The sequence below is a fragment of the Dermacentor albipictus genome, chromosome 2 (genome assembly GCF_038994185.2).
Source record: "Dermacentor albipictus isolate Rhodes 1998 colony chromosome 2, USDA_Dalb.pri_finalv2, whole genome shotgun sequence".
In the NCBI taxonomy this organism is placed as follows: domain Eukaryota; kingdom Metazoa; phylum Arthropoda; class Arachnida; order Ixodida; family Ixodidae; genus Dermacentor; species Dermacentor albipictus.
This window is the reverse complement of record NC_091822.1, coordinates 59,655,063-59,675,272: the sequence shown is the minus strand read 5'-3', so window position 1 is coordinate 59,675,272 and position 20,210 is coordinate 59,655,063. Positions and strand designations below refer to the sequence as shown.

Here is a 20,210-nt window from a genome sequence, read left to right as displayed (position 1 = left end):
TGAAATTCGATGTTCAACGTACACGGCAGCCATAGGGCGACAATTTCTTTTTACGAAATACCTTCAACAGTCAAAAACTTCACGGCACCACGCTGTTCAACTTTTGGAGTTTCCAATGTGTTAAGCAACCATGTTCAACCGAATGTATGAGAGCATTACAGAACCTTCATCCTTACACCTGCGTGTAACTTTTGTAAATGAGACATCCGTCTCTTCTACGCACATGCCTCGCAGATAATGAACCGAACCATTATTGCGCGGGGTGGGTAAGCTCACTTTCATTTGACTCGCCCTCGTACATAGAAATGCGAAGATACAAGGGGATATACAAATGCGAAGATAGAGCTTGATAAAGAGCAAAAAAGTGTCACTGGAAACAAAGTTCACTGCATGTGTACACAAAATCTCCCAACAAGATATTTAAATATACGTATAAGTCTCCAATAAATGTACGTATCTAAGGAAAATTCATGGTGTATAATGCGTCAAACGAAGCAAATAAACATGTTGCGTAATCACAGCTTCACAGAATCCTAGATACCGTCCCCGTTTATCCACTCCCTCAGATGTATCGCTGACTAGCTTGCTCTCCACGTTTCTCCTTTGCGCGCACAAGACTGAGTCACCATCGTCGGCTCACCCATTCCAGCCCCCCATTCCCGTACGTTTTCACTCGCACAGACAGCATGCGGCGCTCGGTAACGATGTTATCGCCCTTGGACTTTATACGAAACATGAGTGCGACGGTGACAGCAGGAATGCGGTTGGAGTGTCCATGTAATTGCTATCGCAATAATATAATAAGAGTATCCGGCAACTGAAGCGTCCCGTGGCACATTACTTTCCGCAAAGGAAGAAGTAACAAAATCGAACTTTCATCATGCAACAATTCACTGCGCCGCAACAATGTATTTCTTTTCCTTCTGTGGGGCGGGGGCACCGAAATTAAAAAAAAAAACCAAGGAAGGTATGTTGGCCACAATTGAATGCCTACTTTGTGCACCTAACGTAGCTACCGAAAGAATAAAAAAAAAAAAACGTGGGACGCTTGGCCCACAGAGAACCATACGCATACTGCTCGGTATCGTACACCGGCGAGCCAAGATTTTCCAATGAGGTTGCCCTCAAGCGAACGCGGTGTAATCCGTTGATTCCCCACAGTGATGGCGGCGAGCGACCATTGTTTCTTTTTCTCATCTGCTAGCCAGAAAGCGTCTAAAACTCTGCCAGGCGAAAATCCACTCGGCCAGAGCAAACCGAACACGCACCCAAGTGCGCCGTGCGTTGGTCAGGCAACACGAGAAAAACGTATGCGCTCCGGCTGGCTCTGGCAGCCCGCGGGTAGGGTAGCATGACCAAAAAAATTGAAGACGCTTTATGTGTCCTCGCGAATAAAAGTCAAAGTAGGAAAAATAAATAAGAACGTAGTTACCTTAGCTGGCTTTAGTGTCTTAACATGGATGCTTTGGCGTAGGTGGAAAAAAAATTTGATATTTTTTGTGTGACATGATGGCACAAATGAACCACCACAACGCTTCGTCTCATCGGACCTCGCTGCGTGCTTTGTCAACTTGTCTAATAGTGTGTTGATTTGGCTTGTCTCGTTGTATGTTTTAATGCAAGACTTTAGAAAAGTCAATGCGCCTTTGGCGTCAAATGTTGATAACAGCACTAGACCCACAAAGTTCCGCAATTGAAAATCTAAAGCACTACTTTTGAAATGTCAATGCACCTCTCACATCAAAAGTTTCTGAGATGTATACCCATAATGTTTCGGAATTGATATCCATGCGCTCCGTAGATTCCGCAGCCTCCGCGAGATGCCGCGGTAAGCCCGTTTGTCATCAAAGCGCCATTGAAACTTTGTGCTCGGATGGGGCTGCTTGCGTTATGCGACTCCCGGTGCATCGGCGTTGCCACAAAATCCAGCCCGAGTTTGCAATTTTCGCGGTGAAATGTCTTTTCGAGCATAAAAAAAAAAAACATTCTAGACAAAATCCAGAACGATTTCCGGCGCCGGGGGTTGCTTTGGTCGGTGGTGCATTGACAGCGCGAAAAAAATTTCGGGGGGGCTTAAGCCCCATAAGTCCACCCCCCTGGCTACGCCCCTGCTGACTGGGACGGGTTTGCTTTTCGTCGACTTCCATTACCCTTTACCTTCTTATTTGTACATTTAAATTAAGCAGAACAATTAATTTGCCCCTTGCTCTCTCTCTCAGTTCTGTCTGTCTATTTCTTGTTGTGACAAGCAAAGAATCGAGCCCCTCGGATCCCCTTATTCCTTACGCTTGTGCACAAAGTACCTCCACGCCGACCTCTTCCCCCTCTTGGTGTGTGGGCGCACGCCATGTACCAGGGAAGGCTGAAGGAACCGATTGATCCTTTCACGGACCTAAAACACTTGACGTATCAAAATATCCCCGAGCAGGACCAGGAAACATCCGAGTGAAACCAAGGCGGGCACATGGATATAAAGGACAAGTAGGCAGAGAGATACTATTAACGAGGTGTATCGCTGGCGCATGCATACATGTTCCCGTAGAGGGCACTTACCGCTCCGTTCTTGACCTGTCACTGCATAATGTAATCTAACGTGCCCACACTTTAAAGAACCCGCTGTGTTGGCGTACGTAGTGGCTATGGCGTTGCGCTACTAAGCCCTAGGTCTCGGGATCGAATCCCTGCCGCGGCGGCCTCATTTCGAGGGGGGAGGATGCAAAAACGCCCATGTGCCATGATTGGGTATCCGTAGAGGAAGCCCAGGTAGAAAAAAAAATGATCCGGAGTCCCTCACTACGACGTGCCTCACAATCAAATCGTGGTTTTGGCACGTAAAGCTCTGTAATTTAATTAATCATTGATAGAAGAGGGCGTATTTTAGTCACGTATTTATCATGTGTGCCCTAGATCGCCCACAGATCTGTGGTCGACACGCTGAAGGTTCATTTCTTGAGGAAATCGTACACACATTTTCGTGCACAATGCTTGTTGCCGACAGTACTCGCAGGATCTCCTGCTCCAGTCGTTGGCTGACACCGAAGAACAGCTGGCGGAGGCGACGCAGGCGCTGGAAGAGGAGCGCAAGTTCCGCATCTGCGACCAGGAGGCCATACGGGAGCTGCAGCGAGAGAACCGCAAGCGACGCCGCATCATCGAAAACCAGCAGCTGGAGATGCTACGCTCCGACCGTTTGGCACTCACTGGAGCAGTTGCGTAACTTTATGCGCGCTGTTACGCTATTTGTGTATGCATGCCCTGTCTCCCAGCTAACATTAGGCAAGCTGTTCAACGAAAAAAAATGGCTGTGGCTTAGGTAAGGTTAAGCCCAGGATGCGAAGCATACTAGCCTTTATTTTAGTTGTTGAACCACTGTTTAGCCTGGTGAACTGCTGTTGCTTGGCTATATTTGGTTCGGCTAGACGAAGAAACAACTCATGCATTACTTCTTCGCCTTCAAGAGTGGAACGCGACAGCGTTCCCGTCGACCCGCCAAGGGGTGTAAGACAATGGGCTACAGGGCAGCGACTACGCGCCCCGCATTGGACGCGGTGAGCGTCGAGCAAAGCAGCGTTCGGCGCGGCAACGAAATGTGCGCCTGAGCAAGAGACGCACGCCTTAGAAACAGCGCGTTTCTAAGGCAACACCGCATTCACTAGAGGCGCTTTTGTACCGCTTTGAAGCGTTGTACTCGTGGCTCAGTGGTAGCGTCTCCGTCCCACACTCCGGAGACCCTGGTTCGATTCCCACCCAGCCCGTCTTGCAAGAGTTGAGCCAAAGCCACTTCTCCTCTGTCGTGACGTCACGGTGTCACGTGATTTCATGGTCACCGCCGCGCCTGAGGAGCTGGGTTGAGCCCTCGTAATATGCTTCGCATAAAAAAAATATATATAAGATGGACGGTGCAAGATACAATGACAAAACCTACGGTGTTTAGTCGTCAGAGGTAGGACGACTGAACGCGATCGCGTCTTGCAACGTGTTTTAAATATTTTTATTTTCGCTAAGCAGCTAGGCTAATGTTACCTGGGGCACACTATATATACTACAACGCGTGCACTACCAGCCTGTTCTTTCCTAAAAGCCAGCGCGTGAGCCAGTGGCAGCAGCTATATAGAGTGCATTTCCGGCGTATTTTTGGCGTTGGCGCACTCATTATATGCCACGCAATAGCCGCGCTGTTCTCACGACCTAGCTCAGCGTTTGCAGTCTGCTCCGCTCAGACGGACGCACAGGTGTTAAAGGCCACCCAATCACTCGCGTGACCTTTCGATCTACGGACAAGTCAGCATTTGAAGCTTGATTCGCCCGACGGGACACTTTGTAAGATCAGTCTACCTACAAGCATAACGTGGGTCAGTGTAGTCGAAGCATGCCGCACGCAAGGACGCCGCAGCCGAGCTGCGAGCTTGTAGCAGTTCCGTAGCTTCTCTCTCGCCTGTGGTCTTTCTCGGCGAGACGACCCGTCCTGTATGAATACAGTATTACGCGGTCGTATAGATTACCAGTAAGAGGAACGACTGCGCGGAGGCCGCCCGCCGTACAGACGTGTCTCTTCAGCGATCTCCGTTGCCCTGTGTCGTCGCAGCCTTGTCCCTACTGCCGCAAGGTGTTCGTCAGCCTGGCGTACCTGCAAGCGCACGTGGTGCGGCGGCACCCGGACAAGCCGGCGCCCACCGAGGACGCCCTGCTGGCGCAGTGGCAGCGAGTGGCAACCGGCACGGCACCGCCGGCCGCCAGCGAGCTGCACCGGGGCCTCCAGGAACTCAGGGGTCTCCTGCTGCAGAAGGACGACGAGCACGCCGAGGACAAAGTGAGCGGAACGATCGCTGCTGCAGCTGCGGCGCGCGTTCGAAGTGGCAGAAACTACGTAGCGCGAAAGAGGCACTGGCCCCGAAGTTGCCCAGAAGACGTGTGTTGTGCCAACGTTGAATTATGCGCACGGATCGAATATATAGCATATGTATATTGGATAGGTTGGAGAGCAGCCCGTTATCTCGGAATATATTTAGCTTTCTGTTCAGCGGCGTTGACTATTTCAGACACTTCAACGTGACGCCTCAAACCGATTGAAACTACACTGTTCTCTACCGATGACCCCTTTCTTATTCAATGTGAACCGCACGGCTGTGTAAACCGGCGCTGCATCTGACTTCGTTAGAAACGAATGCATCAAACTGATTTTCTGTTTTTCCGGCGCGGAAAAATGGTATGGTACCTCGGAAGGTGTGCTTACTGCTTCCTGCTACCCATAGGTCGGCAAACTCGCTGATGTGTCGACTCACTCACTGAGACTTGTAGATATACGCGTGAGCCTGCAGTCTGAGTAAGCTTGAGCGGCTCCCATGAGTGCGAGTCTGAGCCTGAGTGAGCCCGGCTGAGTATAAATTTGGTGAATGCGAGTCCGAGTAAGCACGCCTTAGTAGAATTTTCGGTCTCAGAGTCCAAGAGAGCCCTAAGAAAAAGAAAAAAAAATCTTATTTGAGAGAGTCTGAGTGAGTTTCGGTTATACTGCCCACCTGTGCTGCCGTCTGATTTTCCGGTTCTCTCTCACGCGGTTGGGAGTTTGGTCGCCGATGTTGGCTCGAAACATGAAGTGCGCGACGATGTTAATATAGTAGCGCTGCGGAATGAATGCCCGTCAACCATTTAAAGGGAGGCCAATATGTTCCCGCTAGACGAACAGCGAGAGGTACAGCTTTGACCTCTGTTTGACCTCACCTCCACTCCCTGTCGGCAGCTGCTGTTCCGCGACGAGCTGCTGTGCCGGCTGGACGAGCTGCAGCGCAAGTGCGACAGCATGGCGGTGGGCGGCCGCAAAGTCGGCGTGGCGGCTGCCGGCGAGGCCGGTGCCTGGGAGCTGTCGGCCGAGCCCCCCGGCTCGTTCTCCGAGGGCCAGACGGCGCTGGCCAGCCTGTCCCAGCAGCTGGTGCAGCAGAAGGACGAAGTGAGCCGCCGGCTCGCGCAGCAGGAACGCCTCTTCCTGCAGCGCATGGACGCGCTCTCCAGGGACGTCGTGGCGCTCACCAAGGTGGGTTCTCTCTCGAGTGTTACGGCGCGCTCTGCATGCCACAGGAAAACACCGAATAGGAACGCCGTTGCGTTAACGAATGGTGCCTATAAAAGACCGCCTGGCTGTGAGTCCCGATTTTGACGGCCCTCTTCCCAAGTCGAGTATCCCGAGAAGGCACAGGTTCCCATAACCAACGACAGGACAGGGACGGGCTCATATGACGACTGAATATGATTATATGATTACAACGCTGTTCTGTTTAGCGCTTCGTAAGTTGTTCAAGAGGCGCTTCGTCCACGTTATCTTCGGGATAGGCTGGTTGTGAACGGGGGATGAAATGAAAGAAATAGAATCGAGCAAAAGGAATCCGTGCGTTATACCGACACAAGGTACACCATGACAGACGCAGACGATATCCTCGCCTCATGTAAGTGGCTACGGTACCACAATAAGCCCTACCACGAGAAATCACCTTCTCAAGTGAAATGCTACGCATGTGCAAGGAAGGTGTAATTAGAAGTGGGCGCCATTTTGTTTGGGAATGTGAAGGGTGGTGACGTTCCGGGACAAGTACCGGTTTAAAGCGCTGATGTCCTTCGGGGAATGGGTCTGGCCGCTAGCTAACGTTAAAGAAACACTGAACTCACTGTGGAGGTTCGCATTGAGGTTTCCATAGTGAGCAACACTACCATTTTCTTTACCTGCACATATATATATATATATATATATATATTTCTCTCTTGTGTACTTACGAGTACACTCGTCGTGAGACACGTTCTTATTGTAAGCGTACACACTATATTCCTTAACAGAAGATGTGATGGGACACTCTGTCAGTTGGAGTTACTTCAAGTCCCATGTCGAGCTCCAAGTCAGAGGGTTATCGTATGTCTATTAAAAGACAAGCTTCAGAACGTGGCGTTGCGAAAGTGGGGCTGTGCTGGCGTCAAGCTTCGTGCCGTGAAAACAACAATAAGAAACATTCTAGCAAATACATTCAGGCAAATTTTCTCAGATATATGTGGACGTGGCCAAGTTTCCAAAAGTTTCTTGGCAGAGACTGTTGTTCGAAAGGCTAAACAGCGAATAAGTGTAAACGCTGTCGTTAGGGTACCTCAATGTGCATCTCTCTTCTCGCTCTGGAGCGGCGGGCGAGGAGAGGGCATCGAAGCCCCCTGGTGGTCACTTGCACTTCGTGCCTCTACTCAGACCCTTTGTTTTCAGACGTGCGTCTTAAGAGTAATTATTTTGACTCTGCCTGAGCAGAAGCGCATGTAGTGTACGTGATTATCATGAAAAGCGGCTACCACCCAGTGACACATACCACGTGGCTCAAGTTGGCGCCAAATAGGTTCATTGAAGAGCGGCACATACCTAATGTCACATAACCAGCCACAATTTAGTCCGACGGTTGGTTTTGAACCCGCTTACATCACCACAGCAGCTCGACTCTAGCCATTTGATCACGGGCTACGCAGTGACTCAAGTTGGCGGGAAGGAGGTTAGGCGCGGGCATACACACATAAAACGTGCCTCAAACTGGCTTAGGTTCTCAAGGAATGATGATTCCAATAAAACCGCTTAATACGAACCAGAAAACTGGTCAAGCCGAACCTCCGCAGCCGGCACAGACGCCTCTATCGCTCGGCTGAACAGGAGGCGCGTCTCGGCGGTCTTAACGGTTCTGCTCGCTGCACGAGAAGCAAACAGTGTTTCTGTGGACATGAACAACTACGCCGGCGTCGACGATGATACGTGAACGTGTATGGCTGACATCGCAGAAACTATTACTGAGGAATCTTCATGGTTCATATGCCGTCTGGCTTGACTACTTTGGTGCACCTTTTTCAACAACATGAATACACTGAGCAATCCTTGAACGTGCTTTCTGAAATGTCATCATTTGCAGCAGCGCTCAGGTTTGCAGAGCGATATGGCATGCCACGATTACTCAACAGGTTAAACAAGTGTGCCAAAAACAATATTTTCTATCAGGAACATGTACTATCGCGCTCAATGTGAGCTGCAACACGTGAGCACTGGCCGAAGCTGTGCTCTCGAGAAAAAAAAGGACAGGGTTTCGCCATTCCAGAAATGTGCATACCCCCGCGCTTTGTGCTGCCGGCTTTCTACGCGACGCGATAATACAGTGGCCCGTGGAGAAGCCTGTAAGTCCTTAGCCGTTAGCGCAGTGTGCTTCCTCGTGGAGCATGCTGCGCCTACCTTCGTAACTATTCTCTCTCTACATATATATATATATATATATATATATATATATATATATATATATATATATATATATATATATATATATATATATAGTCATATATTGAGAAGCCAACAAACACTGACACCAAGTACAACATAGGGGAAATTGCATGTGTTTAATAAATGAAATAAAGTAATGATAAATTAATGGAAATTAAAGTGGATGAAAAAACAACACGAAAAGATCACATTCTCGTGACGCCTGCGGCAAAAAAAGACGTTCCACGTCCGCCGCCAAGGTCTGTGAGTGGGGGCGCTGGCTAACACTCCCAGGGTTCTACTACTACACATAAATACCCCAGAAAGTGGATAGGGAAACGTCGCCGCGGTAGCTCAATTGGTAGAGCATCGCACGCGACATGCGAAGGTTGTGGGTTCCGTTCCCACCTGCGGCAAGTTGTTTTTTCATCCACTTTAATTTCCATTAATTTATCATTACTTTATGTCATTTATTAAACACATGCAATTTCCCCTATGTTGTACTTGGTGTCAGTGTTTGTTGGCTTCTCATTATATGACTAATAAATATCGGGTCCCTCGGTTAACCCCCTTTCTTCTCGTTTATATATATATATATATATATATATATATATATATATATATATATATATATATATATATATGGGGTTATTCGAAATTCAGCTGGCCCACCAGCCGAAAACGTTAAGTATACGCGTGTTATTTCCAGAAGGTTCGTCGTCTCTTTCCTGCATTCCCCCCCCCCCCCCCCAACACACACACACACGCACACACACAGACACACACACACACACACATGAGAACGAGAAGGGAGGGGAACCCCCCCCCCCCCCCCACGAGGGGCCCAATCTGTATTAAACTTATTATAAGAAGCCAAGCAACAAAGACAATATATGCGCCATGGAGCAATAGCTGCTCGGTGGGCCAATGTATTATCGCTCCGCGAAGAAAGCAGAGGACGGAAAGCAGGGGATACACGCATGGTTTAAATGGCGACACCTTCTCCACATTCTGTCTCGAGAGCGTCGCTTATATTGAGCGCGATAGTATACATGCACCATATATTCGCATCTGCCTTTTCGTTTAATATTGTTTCATGTAGTCTTTAGGGTGGTGGATATTTGGCCGCACCAGGTATAGCAGATTCTCAGACTTGCGGAATAATTATCTGAACATAAACTTCTGATTATACCAACATATTTCTCTGTCCCGTGAAGTTATTTCTGACGGAACTCTACTGTACGTAATTTGCACTTACGCTCGTAATAGAAGAGGCATCCGCACTCATTCGTTTTTATGGTACATCCGTTGAATGCGTAGCCGTGCATTCATTTTGGCAGAGCGCGGGAATCATGGTGGCAATGGGCACCCGGCCAAGCGGTTATATCAGGTCTAGCGGGCGCTGCACGTCATCACCACTGAGCCCGAAATTTTGTTCTATTAGCCCCGAGAACGAACACGAGCGGCGCTGCGAGCGCCGCTCGCGTGACGTCAGGGCACGGACTCGCGCCTGTCGTCTGCTACAGTTCGTGCGTTGTATGGGCGCTTTCTGCGGTGTTTTCGTTTGTTCGCCCTCGTTCTCTCTGCTTGTATACTTATGGTGGTCGTCTCAAATATATTTTTACGACGTCTTCCTTTGCGAACATTTATTCAAAGAGCTAATTTCGCAGACAACAATGCAGCTCTCGAAGGCAACGCTACAGTGCCAGCCGAAGCGACGCAGACCAGCCCATTGCGGGTTTTTCATGCGCGGATAGACAATCGCAAAAGCATAGCCTATAGGAATCCAGTTATGATACCATACCTGCCGCGGTGCAACAAGTATGTCACAAAGCTGGCTACATATGACTTCTACAGCAGTTACGTTGATTTTATTCCGCTAAAATAGGTTTGCTCGACGAGTAGGTCATGGTATAATATTGAATTTTTGCATTTCCTCACAGAAACGCTCGGCAGTAGCACGGGGACTTAACTAATACTGGAGCTTAGATTCTACACGCCTCACTTGCTTCTTTAACTGCTTGTCAACATTAGGCGGTTCTTCACGAGTTTATTTTTTTTAAGCTGCGGAAATTTGAAGTAAAGTTAATGAAGGCTTACAGCTATTTACAGAGTACAAATAGGAATGCACCAATATATATTCCTTTTTCCGTGCTACACGTTCAACTCACCTCTTTAGAGCGCGTTTGTTAATGATTAATAATGCATGTTATGTTCCTCTTTTTTTGTCTATGTTACCAAGTGTATATCATTTATTTATTTCAATGCCGCAGTGTGTTTTGCATTGTTATCGTGGAAATATTTCACTGTGCTTTCATATATTGTATAACTGCAATGTTTTATGGCCACTATATAAATGTAATTTATATGGCGCTTGATGTGTTACCCCATGCAGCCATATTGTACCTAAGAGGGTGAGATTACCTCAAGCCGCGTCTGTGCGGCTTTTTTCCCTCATCCAGCTCCATTTACCACTCCTCTGTACATGTGTGTGTGTAAATGGAAATTAATAAATCAAATCAAATCAAACTCACTTGAGAAATTTACTGGTGCTTGTTGCTTGAGGAATATACATGACGAATCTTTTTGGCAAACTGACACAGGCTGCTCGGCCCAATTTTGTTAGTGAAGTATGCCTGCTGGACCACATTGCTGCAGCCAGAAAGCAGTCGAAGCGTCAATGACTAGTAGTATGGGACATATTGAAGATATCGAAATTCCCCCTGTGGAGGGTCAGAAATCAAGTGAAAGTATATGCAAGGCTTGTGGTGCTTTCTTTATGAATGTTTGCGATTGGATTGGTGCAACCTAAATTAGCCTGCAAGGTTCTCTTTTAAGTACCGACGAAGCGAATAGTTATCCGTATGTATAATTAAATAACGCTGGATCGAGACATGGTGAGACAAAAGGTGCTTGAATTTTCCTTTTGTAGGCAATCTAAGCTGCGTAGTAGTAGCTCGAGAATACTTTAGCCATTCCAGTTGGCGCTGTAAAAAATGCTTTATGGTTTTAATTCCAAGTTGCAGTGAACTGATGGGTTTCGCGGACATAGCGTGCCTCGCCATACGGACAGTCGATTGCTACCGTTTCGTGATCAGGGGTGTGCCATATTGTCGATAAAGGCTACTGAGGGTCACTATGATACATTTCATCGCTTTCAGTTGAGTGGCTGTCGATCTAAACAACGAAACTTTTCTCTCAGGTGATTGCTACTATGGTGTTTGTGAATTAACTATGTAAATACTCTACATGACACGCCGTCGTGTTAGCAGCCATGAGCAATTCGTTTTTTGGAGGCCTGTTTCAGAGGGGGATGAAAGTAGCAGCAAACATTTTCATAAGAAATGCGCGCCTAACTATTTTTTTACGCATTAATGAATGGCCATATTTGAATAGAACAACACACCAGAGTAATAGGAATCATGATGACAGCTTCGCTGGGCAGTGTCTTTCTAACATCGGATAACATGTTGACGCCAATTACCAAATTTTTCTTCCACGTAAAATGCAATACCTCTCATAGCTAAATACTAAAGGAATGTTAAGTATTTAGCGAAGCATCATACACAACTTCGCGCGTTGAATTTGCAGATATTCTTTTTTTAGTCAAAATTTACCGATAGACACGGCGCATATATGCATTGCAAAACTTGTAGACCCCTTTAACGCTACTTAGCTTGCGATATCCAAGTCGCAAAGTTTCTCGACTCACACGCTTTTGAAGAAGAAACTGTGGTTAAGGTATTGCAGCTGAAAGAAGCCGACTTATTCTTCAATATGTACGGCTCGAGCCACCTATACCCCAAGCATACACGAAGGGAACGAGCGCGCGCGGCAGCCGAGCGAGCCGGAGCGAGCGGCGTCCTGGCCGTGACGTCACTCGCGAGAGGGCGCCATTCCTCTTTCTCGGGGCTAATACGCGTCCATAGGCGTGTCTGTAGCTGCGCGTACGAACCCAATGTAGCCTGTCGCTGGTGATGGTGAACTTGCCGTACTTTATGCTTAAACGTTGGTGCGAGAGTTGCTCCGTGAGCTTTTCACTAGGCCCTGGTGGAACCATGCGGTGAGAATGAGGAAAAATACGACGGAAAAACCCGAGAATGTCCTTGTTATAACTTTTGTTGTTCTATTCGATCCTATATTGAAGTTAATGTTTTTTTAGGTAACTGAACGTTCAGCATCTCCCGCGTTGGCTCAGGGGCTTTATATGGCTATGTCATTATAAAATGCTCTAATCAGTCAACTGCCTTATCGTGTTTTCAAGCTTGCTCTAACTGGCTCTGCAGGTCGTTTTTATACGTCTAGTAACTGCCTAATTTAGTTTAGAATAGCGCTGTTATAGAGATGAATTAACCTATGCTTTTTGGCTGTGTTTCGATCCCCGAACGCGCTTGCTGTAAGCTGGAACGTACGATATCTCCAGGGAAAATGTCCTCAAAGTGATTGCCTCTACATGCCATTCACCAATGTGCAATGTTTCCGGTCATTGGCATACGAGAGGCTTGGCAGCAGAGAGGTCGCCAATTCACGGGGCTCCCACTGAATAACGCGCAGACGAGCACCACCCTGGAGCGGAAGCTGTCGCAAATGGAGGAACCCGTCCCAGCACGTGGCCACCCCCGTCACTCGCTGCTCCATCGCGAGGGGGCGGCACCGCAGGCCGCAGGCATCGGCGTGCGAGCCGACGGATCCAGCTCGCCCCTGCGCCTGTCCAGGCCTTACTCCGAGGCGGTCAGGGCGTCGCCGCTGCGCTTTCCACAGGTACAGGCGCGGAGACGACGCGGGAGCACGACTAAGTAACTCACTTTCGAATTGCAAACAAGCTGCACGCGCAAAAAACGCCGTGCACTTTTATCCTTCATCTCAGGAAGACAGCGGAGCCAGCAGCAGTTCACCCATAAGCAAACGCAACAAATAAAGTTCACCTCGAACGGCCTTTCGTCTCTAAAACCGCTGCCTTTCCGTACAGATCCTTATTTGTGTTACAGGTTTCAGCAGGAAAACTAAACGCCTAAGTGAAATTCTATGGGTAATCCTCATCTCACGTCTCAGCCAAAGATGTTGTTCTAGCTTGGAACAATGAGCTTTCTATTTTGCAATTTCCCCAGCATATTAGCAGAGCAAAGGCATTAAGCTGTGAGCTGATTCTGGCTGGCTAGGCTCCCCTTCGGAAGTGAAGGGCATTTGCACTGTATATAGGTATATTTTTTAATGCAGAGCTTGTTTGTTATTATTAGCTTGTTGCCGACTGCAGTTTGCTTGAACCACAATGCGTACCTCATTTCCGCGGGCTGTCTGAGGCTCAATTCAGGGAACAGTGCATGGTCGATACTGCGAAGCAGGACCCGCATTCACAAAATTACTTTGCACTAGAATTGCTCGTAAGATAAAAATGGAGCCAATACTGATGCTAGACATGAGCAAAGGCGAGTGACCAATGGCAAATATCACTTATGAACAAAAAGCTATGTGGCTATGGCCCATGGGTTCTAATTCGCATATCTGTTCGTTCGTAATTGAACTTTGCCATTGGCTAGTCGCCTTAACTAATATTATGTCAAGAATCAGAATTGGCCCGAATGTTGTTTTACGAATACTTCTAGCGTAATATGTGTCTGTGGATACGGTCTATATTTTCGCACGTGAGCCGTATGTCCGCTTGTGAATGGCCGGAAATCTTAACCGTCTGAGATCTGGCTAAATATTAATGCGCGATATTCTGCACTTACAAGGCGTATGACATAGAAGAGAAACAAATGATGACGATGATGCTTTATTGGCATCTCCTTTGAAGTACGATGATGGAAAATACATACCTAGCCTGCTTGAGTTAATCAGGTATGCTATTGACACGTATACTTGTTTATCTTTTCCGCGTGACCGCTTGTCACCGCCTATCGAATGTTATCGCACAGCGCAGGACGCGCCTGCCTCTATCGGAAGTTTCTGGAATGTTATTGATGGTTCCATCGGCTGTCTGTCACCGAACGTCGTGTAATCTGACTGTATGTATGCGCGACGCGAATAGTGTAGAAGTTTGTGGAGGACACGCGGGTCCCAGCAATTGCTCTGGAACATTCGACGACTGATGTATAAAAGCATCACGCGCTTGAACCGCTGATCAGACTTTGATGATCGCCGACTGTGTTCGCCGCTGTCGCCGTTCTTTAAGTGTAGCCTGTTTTTGTGGGCACAGCTTCGCCCAATGAAAGTTAGTTTTGTCCTTCACAGTATTGCTACTGTGTTCTTTATGCGTCACTACCACGTGGCACTATACATGCTTGCCATTCTAGCATTTTTTTATTAATCTGCTTAATCTTTTTTTTTATCTTCCTCAGAACTTCTCTATCTACCTTGTCTCTTAGACCGCCCTTGTTGCTACCTCCATGTAACTTTTTCTCTGTTAGATTTTATTTAATTTGTAGGTTCATTCTTACTATCTCGTTTTTGTTTGTGTTCTTCGTTTTTTCCTTCAAAGTTCTTAACTGCAGCTGTATTGACTTGACGTGTAGCACCAATAATGTCAAGGCAAAATTGCGGCGTGGCTGCGCGTATTCGCGAGCTGCTTTCACGCTCAGAAAAAAACACTTTTATGTAGCGCGTATTGAGTAACAGAAAGCTGTATCAGGAGTTTTCCATGTTGTTCTACAATTTTCTCATTGACACTTTTGATCAAATTATAATAATTGAGAAGTTAGTTAACTAAGTAAGGCTAATGATCTGATTAGGTGGAACGAAAGAAAATAATCTGGGTATGTTCAAGCAACGGTAAACATTACTTTGGTTCTGTCCAGCTACGTAGAATTTGCGTATATACATAGTTTGGCCCAAGTTACCATATATATATATATATATATATATATATATATATATATATATATATATATATATATATATATATATATATATATATATAGGGGACGTTAAAGAACCCCAGATGGTCAAAATTTCGGGAGTTCTCCATTACGGCGGGCCTCCTAATCAGAAAGTGGTTTTGGCACGTAAAACCGGAAAAAGTGATATATATATATATATATATATATATATATATATATATATATATATATATATATATATATATATATATATATATGCACACCCGAAGCCCAAAGAAACCTCACACAAAAGCAAAAACCAGGCCCACCACTTTTTGGAGTTATATAACCATCCGAGCCACTAACCTATAGCGGCATATACGACTACTCAATATGTGCTAAGTGAGCCGCAATTGCTCAAAAAGACACACATAACGTGTGTTCAAAATTAAGCTTATATGGCTTTCTTAAAATTAAGCTCTGGAAGGCTCGCGAATATCACCTATGCAAATAAGGTATGTGACCAGGGGGACATAAAGTAAGATGATAATTATCGCTGTCAGCAGCATAATTAACTAAAATCGAATGATTAACTTCTTGGTGACTGCAGTAAGTGGGTATGTTTGTATTGGAAGGGTTAGAAGCAGCCGTGTTTCTACGCAGTATCACTTGCAAGAATTCTTCTAGCGTGTCTGTGCTCCGAGATATCCGACTGCAAATTTTAATTGTCGTTCGCATGATTACGCATGCAGGAGAGTTAGGATCGGCGCAAAGCTCCTCCCAGATGTGACGCGGTTGTTGCGTGCGGCGTTTAGTCTCACAACAGGGCGGAGGCACAGGCAAAAATTATAACTGTTCCCCTTCCCCTCAGGGAAGGGCAACAGGGGGCAGTTCCTTCTACCTAGCGTGAGCTGTCTTGCGCGCTGCCTCGCGCCAACATGTCACGCCCTCATTATGGTTAGAACATCGTCCGAGCAGTCCAAGCGGAGCGCTAGACTTTGCTATCGCTGTCGACGCTTCTCCCTTTGGTCGAATCTGGCAAACATTTTAATGGTAACCACACTTTTATTGCGATGGGGCTTATATCGACACCCGAAGCGTATTTTTGCCGTCGCCGTCGCCGTGATGTTCCCTATAAAGTCCACAAGCGATCGCAGTGTCGCCGCGCGCCGTATGCTGTATGTGCGAGTGAAAGTGTGTGAGGGGAGTCGACGATCGGCAGCTCAATCTCGCGCGCGCTATGGAGGGAAGGGGAAGGAAGCGCGCAGTATTCCGCCGTGCGCAAGCCACCGGGGGGAGGGTAGGGAGGCGGTGATGGCGTTGTACTCTGGCAGCAACTGCATAGTGCACGGCCGCGCGCCCTCCCTTGAAAGCGGTTTGCGTTGGGCGCAGAGTCCAGGTGCGTCGACGGCTTATACCTTTGTGCGCGCTGCGTTCTTGCTGCTCAGTTGAGGCGATAGACAGCACGAAGGTTTCTTCGCTCGTTGCCGCTGCCACGCTTCCTCACGCCAGCGTTTGGCAGCGAGTGTCCGCGGTTATCGAGTGTGATGTGTTGATGTTTTCCTTTGCGCGCTGGCACCATACTTGTTAGTTTAGTTAGCGTATGTGTGCAAGTTTGAACGGCCGATAGAGGTACTATCCTTATTTCGTATAGCTGTATGCGCATTTGCTATCGCACTCGATGCTTCGCCTTTCTTGCGCAACTGCGACACTCCGACTGCGACTTTTTTAGCACACGCAAAAGTTGAAGAACACAACGCGCAAAAGTATGACCGAGTTGTCCTCGTAGGCAGTGTGTAGCAACTCTTTAACGCCTGTGGTCTTCGCTTGGCAGTAAAATAAAATGAAAAACGTTGCGATCAATTAAAACTCTCTATTGTTTCAGAGCACGCTGTCCGTGCCCGTGCCAGCCCCTCGGCAGCGAATGTTCTTCAACGGAAAGGGCCTCAGGCAGCCACCGTCGCTGACTTTACCGCGAAAGGGTAAACATGCACCGACTTTCGTCAGATTCCGCCTACCATGTTACAGCACCCGCACTTTGGAAAAAGAAAGCGATAGAAATGAAGAAAAGGGGAAAAAAAAAATCCGACGTATTCCTCTGCAACGCTCGTTACTTTAGCGTCATGTCATTCCCGTCAACTATCGGAAGTTCTTGAATGTACGGTAGTGAAAAAAAAAAAGTAAGGAGTTCACGATTCCTGCGCCAACTTTTTTTTTGTGTCATACTTTGTTCTAGACATTTACCTACAAATAAAATGGCACAAATGCGTGTGTGGTCGACCAATGCAGTTCATGTCGCACTTAGTGCCTGAGAGGCCACTGACGAAAAAAAGAAAGAACAAAAAAAAAACAGTTCTTAAGGTTTTGTGCATAATGGTACATAAGGTGCGTTCAACAGTCGTTAAGAATATTTTGAAGATAATCAGAATAACTCAGGGCATGCGATCTATTTCGCGACGCGTCCTTCACGAATGCGTGCGCCAATCACGTTACGAGTGCCACCGATCGTCGCGACAGTGATGGCGCCGAGGTAGCTCAAGCGTTAGGGCATCGCTTGCGTCGTTCGCGACAGGGATTCAATTAGCTGTCGTCGCACCCAGTAGCTGCACCCTGCATTAAACGACACGCATACAGCACAGATTAGACTGAGCACAACGTTAAAGCAGGAGACACACGGTACGATTCGGCGTCCGATCCGACGTGCGGCGCCGCATGCTCCGGCATGCGGCATACGACGATTCGGGGCACACGGTGCGTGCATCCGAAAGATTGTGCGGCGCGTAAGCTCCGCCCAGATCCAGCCCCCTAGCTTGACTTCATAGCCATGTCGAGAAACGCAATATAAACAACTCTGCACAACACTGCTTCGCTTTACGCGAACACTGTGAATAAAATTATGCCCCTGCGAGTGACAGAACACTTCACGACGGCGCGTTGTCCACTGACGACTACGCTAACAGCCAGCGATAGGGCCGGTAGGCCTAGCTAGGCGGACGCCGCGGCCCACGGCGCTTACGATCGAACCCGAGCTCGTCGAAGAGCGGTTATGTTTGCCAAAACAATAAACACTGTACACATAGGCCGCTCGTAATTAAATACAATTGGTTTACTCGACGCAGTCGTTGCGAAGGGCAATCGTGCAAGCGAAGCGAGCATCCTCGCTAAGACGGTCGGTCGCAAAGACGACCGTGCTGTCTGCCCGCGAAGTGCCCTCGCGACGCAGCTCCCGATCTCGCCAGTAGCTTAGTGCTAGTGTACTAGGCGCTGCTTTGCATAACAGGCACACGTTCGAGATAATTTTACTGAACTGGTAACTATTTCGTGTCGGAAACAAACTGCAGCAGGCAAGGAAAAAAAAAAAACACTGCGACAAACCGGCCAGCCAGCGCCGCCTCCGTAGAGGGAACGTCAGAGAACGTCACATGCCAGACGACGGTGCGGTTGTCGGACGCGTCGGACGATGAAAATCTGCCTGGTTTGTCGCACACCGGACGTCCGATCCGGCGCTTCGGCACGGCAAAACACCTCGATTCCGGCTGCCGTTCCGGCGCGTCGGACGTCGCATCGGACACCAAATCGGACCGTGTGTCTCCCGCTTAACTGTTTGCCCGCCACTGAAACATCATCGGCAATGCGCGAAGCGGCGCGCTGCATTCCACCTAGCGTTCACCTTTCAATTGGTACTTCGTCTGAACAAAGACCCGCGCTCTTGGCATGATGATGATGTAACATCGTCACTGCTTGGACGTCCGTAGGCGTCCCGCTTTGTTTTTACGCCATTTGACTACAGACGTCATCATACGTATAGCTAACGAATTCTACGTAGCCTCAGTAAACTTTGGTCACTGTCATCACGCCACGATAATGTCGATGTTGCCAGGTCCGGCATTTCGAGAAGAAATTTGGTAATAAATTAAAATATTATGCGTTTCTTACCCTTCACATTTGTTAAGTCTTTTTGATCCACGTGGGAGTTATAGCGTGTTGCAGAACTTAACGTTGACCAGCCGTGGCGCGCTTTGATACGAGTGAAGAATAAAATAGGCATTATTTGGTTTGCTTCCATTACCCACACATTGGCACGTACGTAAGAGATGGCTTATTCATAGGGTGCTTACTGCGAGCGGTCTTGTTTTTTTTTCTTTTTTGCAGATTCGAGGCTTCACGCGAAAGTTGCCCAGAGCGGCCCCATAAAAGAGCGGCACGAGAGCAGGTAAGCATTATTTCATTGCGGTTTAGAATATTATTATCGTCAAATATGCCTCCAGGGCACATTGTGTCGCGATTGAAGTGAATTGAGAAGCGCGGACGTTGCTCAAAGTTCGACGGTTAGAAAGGAGGAAAAAGATGAATTGTCCTGACCCTTGCTTGATTGATTAATTGCTTGCTCGATGTCTTGCATTCTTGTTTGCTTGATTGATTAACTTCAAGGTGCCAAATAAGCACTGCGGCTATGACATACGGCACAGCGGAGGGCTTTGAAATAATAATTTCGACCAGCTGGGGTTCTTCAAAAGTGTACTTAAGCGCGATGCACAAGAATAATTTTCATCTTTTCCCCATGGAAATGCCGCCAACGAGGCCGGGGATCGAACCAGCGACCTCGCTCTCAGCCGCTGAACACCATAGTCACGAGCCCACCACCACGTGTCTATTAGCACCTGTGACTTCTGTGCAATCGACTTTCTTCCTAAGTGCTACGGGACTTTGCTTATACGACCGTAGCTCGCGAAGACCATAGTCTTTGAGACTTATATCAGCGAATTGTAACCAGACATACAACACTGGAGCCAGATCCAGTAAGGTTTGACGAAGTTGCAACGAAAACCCTGCGGAACGATATCTGTCAAGAGTCTGCGTGCATACAATGGCACGCTTAGTGGCGTACGCATTGCAATCGTTGGAAACAGTGCCTGCAGTGCATGCCTTAGCAGACCCGAGCACTGTACTTTTGCCCACTTCATAGCAACGCTATGGTCACAATGTTTAGTTCCATTTCATTGCGTTACCGAAGCATCTAAATAACATAGCTCTAAATGCTGAAACTCTGACCCATGTGTAGTGCCTAATTGCTTTGGACGCGCGCAGTAGGGCTCGGGAGGCAGCCGAGGAGGTTTATTTTTAAAGATCATTGGGAG

The 20,210-nt window shown here is 47.7% G+C and overlaps 1 protein-coding gene across 1 annotated transcript in view; it reads left to right on the top strand.

Annotated features, from left to right (window-relative positions):
* The window catches only part of DZIP1 (DAZ interacting zinc finger protein 1), a 62,774-nt gene that overhangs the window by 6,623 nt on the left and 35,941 nt on the right, over positions 1 to 20,210 (top strand). The window contains exons 5-10 of the mRNA XM_070533626.1: positions 2,999 to 3,208; positions 4,586 to 4,810; positions 5,738 to 6,028; positions 12,812 to 13,018; positions 16,958 to 17,054; positions 19,225 to 19,285. Of these exons, the coding sequence (XP_070389727.1) occupies positions 2,999 to 3,208; positions 4,586 to 4,810; positions 5,738 to 6,028; positions 12,812 to 13,018; positions 16,958 to 17,054; positions 19,225 to 19,285 (1,091 nt within the window). The remainder of the gene's footprint in view (positions 1 to 2,998; positions 3,209 to 4,585; positions 4,811 to 5,737; positions 6,029 to 12,811; positions 13,019 to 16,957; positions 17,055 to 19,224; positions 19,286 to 20,210) is intronic.